The sequence below is a fragment of the Chiloscyllium plagiosum genome, unplaced genomic scaffold (assembly GCF_037043375.1).
Source record: "Chiloscyllium plagiosum isolate Xiang-an unplaced genomic scaffold, Cpla_swu_hap1 HiC_scaffold_5, whole genome shotgun sequence".
Taxonomy (NCBI): domain Eukaryota; kingdom Metazoa; phylum Chordata; class Chondrichthyes; order Orectolobiformes; family Hemiscylliidae; genus Chiloscyllium; species Chiloscyllium plagiosum.
Genome location: NW_028270143.1, coordinates 20,973,745 through 20,988,405, shown reverse-complemented (window position 1 = coordinate 20,988,405; position 14,661 = coordinate 20,973,745). Strand labels below are relative to the sequence as shown.

At 41.7% G+C, this 14,661-nt stretch overlaps 1 protein-coding gene across 2 annotated transcripts in view; it reads left to right on the top strand.

Annotated features, from left to right (window-relative positions):
* The window catches only part of LOC122549740 (progressive ankylosis protein homolog B-like), a 117,723-nt gene that overhangs the window by 47,036 nt on the left and 56,026 nt on the right, over positions 1–14,661 (top strand). For both annotated transcript variants that reach the window (XM_043689675.2, XM_043689673.2), the window contains exons 6-8: positions 6,570–6,704; positions 8,241–8,333; positions 12,584–12,670. In XM_043689675.2, coding sequence (XP_043545610.1) covers positions 6,570–6,704; positions 8,241–8,333; positions 12,584–12,670 — 315 coding nt within the window. The remainder of the gene's footprint in view (positions 1–6,569; positions 6,705–8,240; positions 8,334–12,583; positions 12,671–14,661) is intronic.

Below are 14,661 nucleotides of genomic sequence, written 5' to 3'. Positions count from 1 at the left end.
TGCCATATGTAAACTTTGAAATTGTGCTTTGTGCACCATGTTGTGAGTAATTAATCCAGGGGTTGTGGTGGTGTAGTTGTAGTGACATCAGGTAATCATGCAGGAGTCCAGTCTAGTGGGCGGCACGGTGGCACAGTGGTTAGCACTGCTGCCTCACAGCGCCAGAGACCCGGGTTCAATTCCCGCCTCAGGCGACTGACTGTGTGGAGTCTGCACATTCTCCCCGTGTCTGCGTGGGTTTCCTCTGGGTGCTCCGGTTTCCTCCCACAGTCCAAAGATGTGCAGGTCAGGTGAATTGGCCATGCTAAATTGTCCGTAGTGTAAGGTAAAGGGGTAAATGTAGGGTTATGGGTGGGTTGCGCTTCGGCGGGTCGGTGTGGACTTGTTGGGCCGAAGGGCCTGTTTCCACACTGTAAAGTGATCTAATCCAGGCTAATGGTCCAGGGACATGTGGTCAAATAGATTAGAAATAAAAATCAAGATAATTCCAGCAATGGTGACCATGAAGTGTTTTTCAAATTCAAGTTTTTAAAAAAAACTTGAATGGCTCATATGTAACCTTGCCTGGTCTGCCTGCCTTGTGACTCCAGACACACACCGGTGTGGTTGACGCTTAACTCTTCTCTGAAATGGCCCAGGAAGCCGCTTGTTAGGCAACAAGTGCTAACCTGACAGCAATGCCAAAATCTAATGGAAAAGTAAATGTTTCACTAGAAAAAGTGACCCTTATATGTCAGCCTCCTATCCAAAAACAAAATCTAATTACTGCTGTTTTCTGTCAGCTTGCCAACTTTATATTTATGCTGCTACTGCCATGTTAATCCATGAGTTTTGATACGTCTGGCAATCATATTTATATTGGATTTTATTAGATCACATAAACCACCTTAAATCACATTACTCTCATAAACCCTGTATTATTTCATCAAGAACTCAATTGGTTAGGGAAATGTCTTCATCAAATCCATGCTGAAATAGCTAATTAATTTGCGTGTGTGCAAGTCACTGTTTAATTTTGGTCCTAGACTATTGTTATCCTCCACTGAGGTTAAACTGATTGATCTGTAAAGCTAAATACACCTTGTATTGAAGAAAGGTACAACATTTGCAATTCTCTCCATTCTCTGGGATCACACCCCAAGGAAAACTTGAAGTTTATTGGCCAGCACTCTGCAATTTTTATCCTTCCTTCCCTCCGCATCACATCCAGTTTTGGTGACTTATCAACTTAATTACATACTTCATAAAATGAGAACCCATTGCATTGGATGTAGCATGTTAGCATGGACAGAGGATTGACTAATTAATAGAAGGCTGAGGTTTGGGATAAAGGGGAGTTTCAGGATTCAAATCCGTAACTCATGGCATGTCACAGGGATCAGTGCTGGGGCCATAATTATTTACAACCAATGTTAATGACTGAGATGATGGAAGTAAATGTATTATTACCAAGTTTGCTAATGACAAAAGTAAATGTTAAGGCAAATGGTTAAGATGACAGTCTGCAGAGGGATATGGACATGTTAGGGAAATGGGGGAAAAACTCAGCAAATAGAATATAATGTGGGGAAAATATGAGGTTGTGCACTTTAGCAGGAAGAATAGAAGAGCTGAATATTATTTAAATGAAAAAAACTCCAGAAAGCTGCAGCGTTGAGGAATTTGGAGGATCTTAATGCATAAATCATAGCATGTTAGCATTCAGGTTCAGCGGTTACTATGGAAGGCAAATGGAATGTTAGCCTTTATTAAAAGGTAGTGAAGTTTGTAAGCAGGAAAGTCTTGCTAAAACTTTACAAGACACTTGTTTGATAACATCGAGAATACTGTGAATAGTTTTAGTCCTCTTCTGTAATGAAAGATATACTAGCATTGCAGGCAGTCGAGATGTTTCACTAGGTCCATCTTGGATATGGACTGACTGACTTATGAGGAGAGGTTGAGTAGATTGGCCTGTACACATTGGAGTTTAGAAGAATGAGTGGCAAGTTTATGAGAATGATCCTTTTGTGGGCTTGACTGTGTTGATGCTGAGAGGTTGTTTCCCTTGTGAGAAAGTCTAGGATCTAATCTTAGTAAGGAGTTGCCCAGTTGAGACAAATGAGGAAGAATTTCTTCTCTGAGCACAGTGAATCTGTGGAATTCTTTACCACAGGGAGCTGTTGAGGCTGGGTAAGTAAGTATATTCAAGGTTGAGATAAACAGATTTTTAACATGCCTGTCTGTGTCTTTGGGGAAAAGGCATGAAAATGAATTGAGAATGACGAGATCATCCATGATCTCATTGACTGGCAAAACAAAATCATTGGGCTGAATCGTCTGCTGCTTTCTCATGTCATGTGATCTTATGATTCCAACTTCCTGGGAAACATGATGATGGAATGCTAATGTAGGCTTTGCTAACTCTATTTAGCGGAGTGACTACTATGTGACAACCAGATTACTGTTGTTTTGAACAGAGCTAACATTTAGTGCTTCATGCACAAAGTGTGTGTGTTTGTGTGTGTGTGTGTGTGTGTGTGTGTGGAGGTGGGGGGGGGGGGGGGGAGTCTTCATGTTCAACTGATTCTCCATTTCCATTGATGAGAGAGCTAACCACACCAAGTTCCAATCTTAAACTCCAAACTCTGTTTAAGAGCTGACTGGTGAATTTCTCACTGAATCACTGTCCTCTCTCTACTGAAGTCCAGCCCCACCAGAAGCAGCAGGCCAATCAGAGTCAAGTGTGGGGTGCTGGAAAAGCACAGCAGGTCAAGCAGCATCAGAGGAGCAGGAGAATCGACATTTCGGGCAAAAGCCCTTCATCCCCAATGAAGGGCTTTTGCCTGAAACATCAATTCACCTGCTCCTCGGATGCTGCCTGACCTGTGCTTTTCTAGCACCACACTCTCTCTTGAATCTCCTCTCCAGTATCTGCAGTCCTCACTTTCGCCTAGCCAGCCAATCCGAGACCAGCATTTTCTGGATCCTAGAGATTGTCGCCTAGAGGTCCAAGTTTTAGGGGATTAACCAGCAAGAAAAGTTTGTTTTTTCCTTTTGTTAGTGGATGGTGTGGTTGGGAATTGGGAGGAATTCCACCCACTGTTGCTCTTGATCCCAGATTAGTTCAACTAATTAATACAATTAGAGGCCCTTCCTCTAACGCAACAGACAGGACAGCCTCTCCCTTACTGGGAAGGCAGGTAATCAGGCTTGTAGCAAAGCAATGGCTTTGAGGTTGATCATTTGACAGCCTTAATTAGTGGTGAGCCAAAAAGGTTCAAAAGGATTCTCTCAGCATTTAATTACTTGGGTGCTGAGAACATAGAGCAGGAATGGGCCCTTCAGCCCACAACGTTGTGCCGAACATGATGCTAAATGCAACTAATCCTTTCTGTTTGCCCTTAGTCCATATCCATCTATTCATTGCATATTCCTGTGCTTATCTAAAAGTCTTTAAAATGTCCTTATTGTATCAGTCTCAACCACCACCCCGGCAGTGCATTCCAGACTCCTACCACTGTTTTTTAAAAAAACCTGCCCCTCACATCTCCTTTGAACATTCCCCCTCTCACCTTAAATGCATGTCCTCCTATTATTCGAGATTTCAACTCGATGGAAAAGATTCTGACCACCAACATAAAATTATGCATCTCATAATTTTACCAACTTCTATCAAGTCTCCCCTCAGCCTCTGCTGCTCAACAGAAAACAACCTGAGTGTTTCTAGCCTCTCCTTGGTATACTTCATCTGCATCCTTTCCAAAGCCTCCACGTCCTTCCTGTAATGTGGCAACCAGAATTGAACATAATTCTCCAAAGTCTTATAAAGCTGCAACGTGACATCCTGACACTTATACTCAATTACCTGACCAATAAAGGCAAGCGTGCCATTACGCCTTCTTTACCATCCTATCTACTTGTGTGACCAATTTCAGAGAGCTATGGATTTGAACCCCAAATCCTTCTGTACATCAGTGCTGTTCAGAGTCCTGCTGTTAATTGTATACTTTTCCTTAACATTTTGATCTCCCAAAGCGCAGCACCTCTCTCTTAATCTGGATTAAACTCCATTTGCCATTTCTCCGCCCATATCTGTGACTGATCTATGTCCCGCTGCATCCTTTGACAACAATGTGGACGTGCTGGTGTTGGACTGGGGTGGACAAAGTAAGAAATCGCATGACATCAGGTTGTGGTCCAGCAAGTTTATTCGAAAGCACAAGCTTTTGGAGCCCCTGCTCCTTCCTCAGGCAGCTAGTGGGAGAGAATACATTGGACGCAGAAGCTATAAGTAAAAGATCAAAGGGTCATATTTATATGAATATATTGAACAAACTAGATGGCTATTAAGCCTTTAATCGATTAGATTGAGGGTGCAGGCTTCGATTGATTTAATGTAAACCTTAGAATTTCTTGCAAGTCACTGCCCCAAGATAACTTCAGGTTTTATCAGAATAAAGGTGACAATGCTGGTTATACTGGTTTTAATTTTTCAAGTCTGTTTGTATCTGTCAGACTGGTTTTATTTCCAAAGTAGGGATTTATAAACTGCCGTATTGACTGGCTGTGTCTGCAGATTGTGCTTTTTATACAAAACATAATGCATCCCATAGGTGTGTGCATGAGTATGAAGGGGTATATGCCTGAGAGAGTGACTGCGAATGTGTGTACGAGAGGGGGTCTGTGGAAGTGTGTCCATGTATATGAGCATGTGTAGTGTGGTGGGATCACCTGTAGTGTGACATGAACCCAAGATCCCAGTTGTAGCCATCCGCATAGCTATCAGCCTCTGCTCGGCAACTCTGCATTGATGCATCCCCTGAGGATGGGGGGACACTCTCCCGCCCACTCTCCCGCCCACTCTCCCGCCCACTCTCCCGCCCACTCTCCCGCCCACTCTCCCGCCCACCCTCCCGCCCACCCTCCCGCCCACCCTCCCGCCCACCCTCCCGCCCACCCTCCCGCCCACCCTCCCGCCCACCCTCCCGCCCACCCTCCCGCCCACTCTCCCGCCCACTCTCCCGCCCACTCTCCCGCCCACTCTCCCTTAAATCTATAGGATGAATTTGTATTTGCAAATACATTCTATTTTGTTCAAAAAGTACACTGTCAGTAGGCAGTCAGTCAATATGGCATTTTATAAATTCCTACTTTGGAAATAAAACCAGTCTGACAGATACAAACAGACTTGAAACATGGCCTCAAAATGTATAAAATACATTGTCTGACCAGAGGTATTAGCTTCTGATAAAATCTGAGGATATCTTGCAGCGGTGACTTGAGAGAAATTCTGGGGTTTATTTATTAATCATTCAAACCATGCATGTCCATTCTAATGATTAAAGACTTAATAGCATCTAGGTTTGTTCAATACAATCACAAGTTGTGACCCTTTGATCTTTTATTTATAAATAGTGTCCAAAGTATACTCTCTCCTTTGACAACCTTCTACATCAATCTTTGTATTATCTGCAAACTTACTAACCTGCCCATCTACATTTTCATCTAAGTCATTTATATGTATCACAAACAGCAGAGATCCAGTACAGATCCCTGCAGAACACCACTAGTCACAGATCTCCAACTGAAAAACACCCTTCCACTACTACGCTGTCTTCTATGGGCAAACCAATTCTGAATCCATGCAGCCAAGTCTATGTGGATTCCATGTATCTTTAATCTTCTGGATGAGCCCACCATGTGGGACCTTGTCAAAAGCCTTACTAAAATCCATGTAAATAACATCCACTTCTCTACCCTCATCAATCACCTTTGTCACATCCTCAAATAATTCAATCAAGTAAGTAAGACATGACCTGCCCTGCACAAAGCCATGTTGACTGTCCCTTATTAGGCCATGTTTTTCTAAATGTGCATAAATTCTATCCCTACGAATTCTCCCCAATAGCTTCCCAACCACCGGTGAGAGACTCACTGGTCTATATTTTCCTGGATTATCCCTATTTTCTTTCTTGAACAGAGGAACAACATGAGCTACTCAGCAGTCCTCCGGAACCTGTCCAGTGGCTAGAGAGGATGCAAAGATCTTGGTCAATGCCCCAGCAATCTCCTCTCTCGCCTCTCTGAACCTGGGGTAGATACCATTGGCCCCTGAGGACCTATCCACCTTAATGCTCTTCAAGAGGTCAAACATCACTACTTTCTTGATCTCATGCTCCAGCATATTACATCAAGAAGCAGTGTGTATCTCTCCAGTGCTGCCTAGCCAAATTATTTGAGGAGAAAGTGAGGTCTGCAGATGCTGGAGATCAGAGCTGGAGATCAGAGCTGGAAATGTGTTGCTGGAAAAACGCAGCAGGTCAGGCAGCATCCAGGGAACAGGAGAATCGACGTTTCGGGCATAAGCCCTTCTTCTGAAGAAGGGCTTATGCCCGAAACGTCGATTCTCCTGTTCCCTGGATGCTGACTGACCTGCTGCGCTTTTCCAGCAACACATTTCTAGCCAAATTATTTGCCCTACTTGCCATCTTGCTTGCCATCTCCAAGAAGGGGATAATAATACCCAAAGTACGTAATATTTCCCATTCATTTATATTGGATCTAAACTTTAACTTTTTACTTTGCAGGGCGAGGCCACTATAAAAAAGATGCTGGCCTTTTGGTGGCCTTTGGCCTTGATTCTGGCAACTCAGCGAATAAGCAGACCCATTGTCAACTTGTTTGTTTCTCGTGACCTGGGAGGTAGTCCAGCAGCCACAGAGGTGAGTTTATCTCAATTTACCCGAAATATTTTTACTTACTGCTTTAAAGTTATGACTTTGTAAGTTCGTAATTCAGATGCAGAGTCCATGGACAAACCTAATGCAGGTACACTTTTACCTATCCCCAGTCATCGGTAACAGAACATGTTGGTGGTTGCAAGCAGTGATTTCATCCATCTTGGCGTATTGCATATATGTGAATTAGTGGTGCCAGAAAAGCACAGCAGGTCAGGCAGCATCTAAGGAGCAGGAAAATCGACGTTTCGGGCAAAAGCCCTTCATCAGGAATTGTGAATTCTGTTGCCAGTTATAAAGGATTGATAATTTATTTTTATGAATAAAATCTGGACTTCGTTGCATCTAGGATGGTCTCTAGCATTGTTTTTAATAAAATAAGCACTACCTTCGTGGAAAAAGAATTAAGTAAACCTTTTATAAGTTCAAGTTTGTTTACTAATGCATGATTCCTCAAATTGCCACCAACACACAGACATTATCATTGTGGCATACTCATGTGGTTACAGCTCATCTGTCTCTTTTCTGAACGTCAACAAAAGAGATGTCAGCCATCCCGTCATGTCTGTGCCACTGTATCAATAACACTCAATAGCTGTTTGGAAAGATTGACCAATTGGTATAATGTGTTCTGCTCAAGCATTTGAGCAATAATTTGGAATATAGCTATTACATTGATTACTTATAATAGAGACAACTTCAGCATTTAGAACTGGAACTATGATGTAACAATTACTAAGTTAGTGTTAAAGCAGCACCAGAATTGATTCTGATTCATTGTCATGTAAATGTTGCATGCTGAAATAGAGTTGTAACATCTTTTAAATCAATTAGTTATTTCAAAATTGTGACTACAAAAATGAAGAAGAAAATAGAAGTAAAATAAATGGGGTTAATTTCAGTGTCCACAGGTTCTTTGTTTCTTCCTTGAAGGTGAATTTTTTTTTTGAAGTTTGAGGAATGCGGAGGGTTTACAAGAGTGACTTCTGTATGGCTACAGTTGCAAGAGGTCTATTACGTGTATGGTGATTTTTCTCCTGTGCAAAAAAACCCTATTTTTATACTTAAGAGGAAGGGGTGGGAGGGTAGGTTTGGATCATCTTTACCCTTCCAATGAAAAGACTATGTCTTGAGTGATGCTTGAGGAGTCTGTGCTTTATTAGGTAGATATTTGCAGACAAGTCTAATTCTGCAAGATGACCTCGAACCAACCTCCAGAGAAAGCAATGGTCAGGCATGATATTTTTTTGCCAGCAGCTTTTTTTTTTCTAGGCAGTCTATAGTCTATGAAACAATTAAGTGAATAATATCTAATTTACTGGAGGAAATTTTTACTTAACGTGTTGATGACAGGAACCTGAAAATCAGATATTGGATAGGCAATTCACAATCACCAACTTATTACTTGCAAACAACTGAAAATTACCCTTATATTCAGATATTTCTGAAAACAATGGGAATGTTGTATATCAAACCTTTTGTAAATTTAATGATTTTTTTTCTGTTTTATTTCACTTTCAGGCTGTTGCTGTTTTAACGGCCACATATCCAGTGGGCCACATGCCTTATGGTTGGCTGACTGAACTCCGTGCTGTTTACCCTGCTTTTGACAAGGTAATCCTGGACATGGCAAATGAATGAACAGTCAACAAGAAAAACCAGAACAAAAAATACAATTACTAACAGTGAAATACTTAAAGCAAGCTGTGCAAATTGCTGACAGACATTGCTGTTTTCTGGTAGTTACAATATAGACACTTACAATATTTAACATAACATTATGTAGCATCTGATTATGGCAACCTGGCTGCTTGAGAAATGTGAAATGATCATTATTAACAGGTACAGAGGAACCTCTATTATCCGAAGGACACGGACAGGCAGTATTTCGTTTGGTTAATCGAATTCCGAATAATCGAATGTCGGGCAACGTAGTTTAACCAAGCATTGGGACCTTACAATCTTGCCGGATAATCATTTTCGGATAATCGAATGACAGATAATAGAGGTTTCTCTGTATATCACTCAAAAGGTGGTATGTGTATGGAATGAGCTGCTTGAGGAAGTGGTGGAGGCTGGGACAATTACAACACTTAAAAGGCATTTGGATGGGTATATGAACAGGAAGGGTTTAGAGGGATATGGGCTGGGTGCTGGCAAATGGGACTAGATTAGGTTGGGATATCTGGCCAGCATGAACGAGTTAAACCGAAGGGTCTGTTTCAATGCTGTACACCTCTATGACTCTCTATGCTAATTAGTTCATTTTTTTTAAGAAATATTTTGACTAAAGATGAAGATTGCAGAATGTGGTAGTAATCTTAAAAGTATGCCTGTAAGGGTGCTAGAAGTAGAAACACTCAACATTAAAGAAGTAGTAAGAAATAGACTTGTGATGCCAAGGCCTGCAAAGCTGGCTGTGGGCCAAGTACTAGAAAATGAGATTATAATAGGTGGCTTGTTTTTGACTGGCATGAACTCAATGGGTTGGAAGGGCCTTATCCTGTTCTGGAGATTTGGTATGACTTTTGATTGAAAACAAAAGTATCAAATCTGTTATCTTATTGGAATTTGTTTTATTACAATGCAAGTGCAAATAACCCTTTTATTTTTGAAAGCATTTTTAAATATATGAGTCATTTTGAATTTTAATTTTTGTTTCAAAGTTCAATCTTTGGATTAGAACCTGGCAAGCAATTCCATTATTATTCGGCTTTCCAAAGAGCCCGAGAGAAAATATGGTCATCACCACCTTGAACTGTTACATTCTGTGGTATATAGGCAGTGGTTTCCATAATGACATGATTCAATTGCCCTTTGTTTCAGAGGATGATTAAGACTCAAAAACATTGCTGAGAATAGTGAGTCACACGTGGGATGGTCAGTAAAAGCTGATGACTTAAAGGACTCAAAATAACAAACTAGTGAAACCAATATCTTAAGTTCCCAATGTTGAATTGAATTTATTGTCACGTGTACCAAGGCACAGCGAAAAGTTTTTTGTCTTGCGAGCAATACGAGCAAATCACAGGCTTAAGTAGTATAGATAGTAAATAATTGGTAAACAGCAGCCAAAACAAAAACACAGGTACAGGCCAATGTTAAGAGTTTGAGAGTCCACTCAGTATTAGAACATAGAACAATACAGCACAGGACAGGCCCTTCGGCCCACGATGTTGTGCCGAACATTTGTCCTAGCTTAAGCACCTATCCATGTACCGCTTAAAGGTCACCAATGATTCTGATTCTGCCACTCCCACAGGCAGCGCATTCCATGTCCCCGCCACTCTCTGGGTAAAGTACCTACCCCTGACATCACACCCCCCCCCCCCCGCCCCTATACCTTCCACCCTTCATCTTTAAATTTATGTCCCCTTGTAACACTGTTGTTGTACATGGGGAAAAAGTCTCTGACTGTCTACTCTATCTATTCCCCTGACCATCTTATAAACCTCTATCAAGTCACCCCTCATCCTTTGCCGTTCCAGTGAGAAAAGGCCTAGCACTCTCAACCTATCCTTATACGACCTATTCTCCATTCCAGGCAACATTCTGGTAAATCTCCTCTGCACCCTCTCCAAAGCTTCCACATCTTTCCTAAAATGAGGTGACCAGAACTGCACACAGTACTCCAAATGTGGCCTTACCAAGGTCCTGTACAGCTGCAACATCACCTCACGATTCTTGAATTCAATCCTTCTGCTAATGAAAGCTAATACACCATAGGCCTTCTTACAAGCTCTATCCACCTGAGTGGCAACTTTCATAGAGTTATGAACATAGACCCCAAGATCCCTCTGCTCCTCCACCTTACTAAGAACCCTACTGTTAACCCTGTATTCCGCATTCTTAGTTGTCCTTCCAACATGGACAACCTCACACTTGACAGAGTTGAACTCCATCTGCCACTCCTCAGCCCAGCTCTGCATCATATCTAAGTCCCTTTGCAGCCGACAACAGCCCTCCTCACTATCCACAACTCCACCAATCTTCGTATCGTCTGCAAATTTACTGACCCACCCTTCAACTCCGTCTTCCAAGTCATTAATAAAAATTACAAACAGCAGAGGACCCAGAACTGATCCCTGCGGAACTCCACTTGTAACTGGGCTCCAGGCTGAATATTTACCATCTACCACCACTCTTTGACTTCAACCGGTTAGCCAGTTCTCTATCCAACTGGCCAAATTTCCCACTATCCCATGCCTCATGACTTTCCGCAAAAGCCTACCATGGGGAACCTTATCAAATGCCTTATTAAAATCCATGTACACTACATCCACTGCTCTACCCTCATTCACATGCTTGGTCACCTCCTCAAAGAATTCAATAAGACTTGTAAGGCAAGACCTACCCCTCACAAATCCGTGCTGGCTGTCCCTAATCAAGCAGTGTCTTTCCAGATACTCATAAATCCTATCCCTCAGTACCCTTTCCATTACTTTGCCTACCACCGAAGTAAGACTAACTAGCCTGTAATTCCCGGGGTTATCCCTATTCCCTTTTTTGAACAGGGGCACAACATTCGCCACTCTCCAGTCCCCTGGTACCACCCCTGTTGACAGTGAAGACGAAAAGATCATTGTCAACGGCTCTGCAATTTCCTCTCTTGCTTCCCACATAATTCTAGGAATCCTAGGTATTCTAACATCAGTAGGCTAGAAACTGTTGCAAAACTGGCTGATGCGTGTGTTTAGGCTTCTGTATCTTCTCCCCGATGGTAGAGGTTATAGAAAAACATTGCCAGGGTGGGATGGATCTTTGAGAATGCTGGCGGCCTTTCCTTGACAACGGGCCCGGTAGATGGATTCTATAGATGGGAGGTTGGCCTTTGTGATTGTCTGGGCCGAGTTCACCACTCTCTGTAACCATCTCCAGATGTTACGCAAGGTCAACGTGAAAACATAATGTAAGATTTTTACTTGAAAATAACAGCAAAAACTGTGTAAGTGGTGGAATACTTGAGCTGCATGGATCGAAAGACCTGTTAGTAGTTAGTTTCATGCAATATGCACAACACATTAGGTAGTATTTGCTGCTAATCTCAAATCAAGCTCTACTCTTTCCTTCTGTGCCCTCCTATAATTTCTAAATTTAGACAACAAATTGAGACAAATATACAGAAACAAAACTTCAAAAATTTCAGTGCATTGCAGGCTACTTGTACAGCAAGTGTTGACTGCTGTAAAATTCAAATGACCTCCTCCATATTAGCTGTGGTATCACTCAGGTGGACTGAAACTGTTCCTAGCTGTACTGGTTCCACTTGGCCAGTATTGAAGGTTAGGAGTCAGTGCCTTGCAATGACACCATTATAGATCTGCAACGAGGTGACTGACTGACTGCAATTTCTCTGCAGTAAGCAATTTCTCATCCAAAAGTGATGTGTTCTCAAATCTATCATTCTTACTAACCTTGAGTAAAACAATTTTTACATTTGTTTCTTCATGTCCATACAGCTTTGCTGCTATTTGTGCCTTTCATATGTTATTTTAAGTTTGACTTTTTAAGATTTCCTGCCAGAACTGAACATTATGGAGACAGCACTGACACTACAATATATTGCTATGATTTATACATGCCTTGCACACCACAGTCTGTCCTGCACCCAAAAATGTTGCCTTCACAATTGCCAATTTGCTTACCAACACTTTGAGGTTTCTAAGAAAATGCATTCATGCGGCGAGTGTTCAAATGTTTTTCTAGTAATTGTACTGTACCTCTAAATGTTTGAGCTTTTTGAGAAGTTGAGAATTATCATTGTCGTAAATTGTCTTCAATAAGAATGGATATTTCAAATTCCTGGATTTTATTACTATAAGATGAAGCTAGAAACTGAGTTTCTTTTTTCTATTTTATTACAGAACAACCCAAGCAATAAACTTGGGCACATCATCAATAAGTCACATATCAAGAGATTTACTTTCACTTGTTTGGCTGTTTCCGTCACAGTAAGTATACATCCTTCAAAATGTTTTTATTTGTTCTGAATTAATCTGTTAATGTTGGGAGTTTGTTTTTAATAATTCCATTTATCTTTGAGGTTCAAATAACAGGTATGCCTGCAGTTTGTTTTTATTGAAACATTTGACCAGGGTATTAAAACCAATGGTAAACGAGTTATGTTTGCTAACTATTCAAAATAGGAAGAGTAGTAGATAATGAAAACTGCAAAATAAATGTGCAAAAAGACTCTGTTGTTGATCTTGAAGAGATTAGATTAGATTACACAGTGTGGAAACAGGCACTTCGGCCCAACAAGGTCCACACTGACCCTCCGAAAAGCAAACCACACAGACCCATTCCCCTACATTTACCCCTTCACCTAACACTACGGGCAATTTAGCATGGCCAGTTCACCTAACCTGCACATTTTTGGACTGAGAGGAAACCGGAGCACCTGGAGGAAACCCACGTAGACACTGGGAGAATGTGCAAACTCCCGCCTCAGGCAACTGTCTGTGTGGATGATTAAATGCAATTGCTGCATGTAAAATCCTACTACTTTCTTTGGAAGGATATGCAAAACTGAATAAAATACCTCCAAAGTGAGGGGTGGGGTATAAGGGCAGTATGGTCCAGGAAGAAGTTGAATCTCAGTGTATATCAATTGCTATAGCTATGATACATTAAAATGAATGCTTCCTAAGAAGAGCTGAAAAATGTATTGCTGGAAAAGCGCAGCAGGAAGATTCCTGAAGAAGGGCTTATGCCCGAAATGTCGATTCTCCTGCTCCTTGGATGCTGCCTGACCTGCTGCGCTTTTCCAGAAACACATTTTTCAGCTCTGATTTCTAACATCTGCAGTCCTTACTTGCTTCCTAAGAAGATAAAATCAGAATATGTAGCTGGAATGAATAGAAAAGTAAGTGATTATCTAAAATAGGGACATTATCTTATAGTGTTCATTGTACATTTTATCTGGTTTTGATTGGTAGTTGGAAATTATTTACTACTTTAATAACAGCATTGAATGCAAATAAAAGCAGATGGTTTTGATATGTTTTGACTGTGGACCAGACCACTAAATTTGTTACGGTGTATGAGATTCCACATACTTACAAATAGAATAAAGCCACAAATTGCATAATTTTGCAGAAGCAATAATAAACTTTACTTTAAAAAGTATACAAACAGTAATAAGGTATCTCTCTCACAGCTTATATTCTAACATCCATAATTAACATGAATCATAGATGATAGTGGGCAGCACGGTGGCACAGTGGTTAGCACTGCTGCCTCACAGCGCCAGAGACCCAGGTTCAATTCCCGACTCAGGCGACTGTCAGTGTGGAGTTTGCACATTCTCCCCATGTCTGCGTGGGTTTTCTCCGGGTGCTCCGGTTTCCTCCCACAGTCCAAAGATGTGCAGGTCAGGTGAATTGGCTATGCTAAATTGCTCGTAGCCTTAGGTAAAGGGGTAAATGTAGGGGAATGGATGGGTTGCGCTTTGGCGGGTCGGTGTGGACTTGTTGGGCCGAAGTGCCTGTTTCCACACTCTAAGTAATCTAATCTAACTGTGGTCAAAGGCCTCACCGGGCACAACAAATAACCAATATAGTAAAAACAGATCCTGTGGATTTCTCAGCAACCCCAACACATTGCTGCCACAGTGGGCAATCAGTTCTCATTAAAATATTTTACATTCCGATATCTGGTTTTCCAAACTCCCTAAAGTCACTCCACCATGGGCTGCCTCAGTGGTTGGTTGCTTTAGCAGTGCATGATGGGACTGCCGTTTGCCATTCCTGGAATTGTGCTCTCTTGAACTCTGGATGTTGCACTCTAGTGCCTATTCTTGTGCACAATGGCGGGACAAGTAAATATGGTAGTTAGAGGCAAGCATTCCATTTGCCTTATCAGTTGTGGCGTAGATTATGAGAGCAGGGAAGTTATGTTCAGAGCGTAAAGGACTTTGACTAGGCTGGAGTGCTCTATGCAG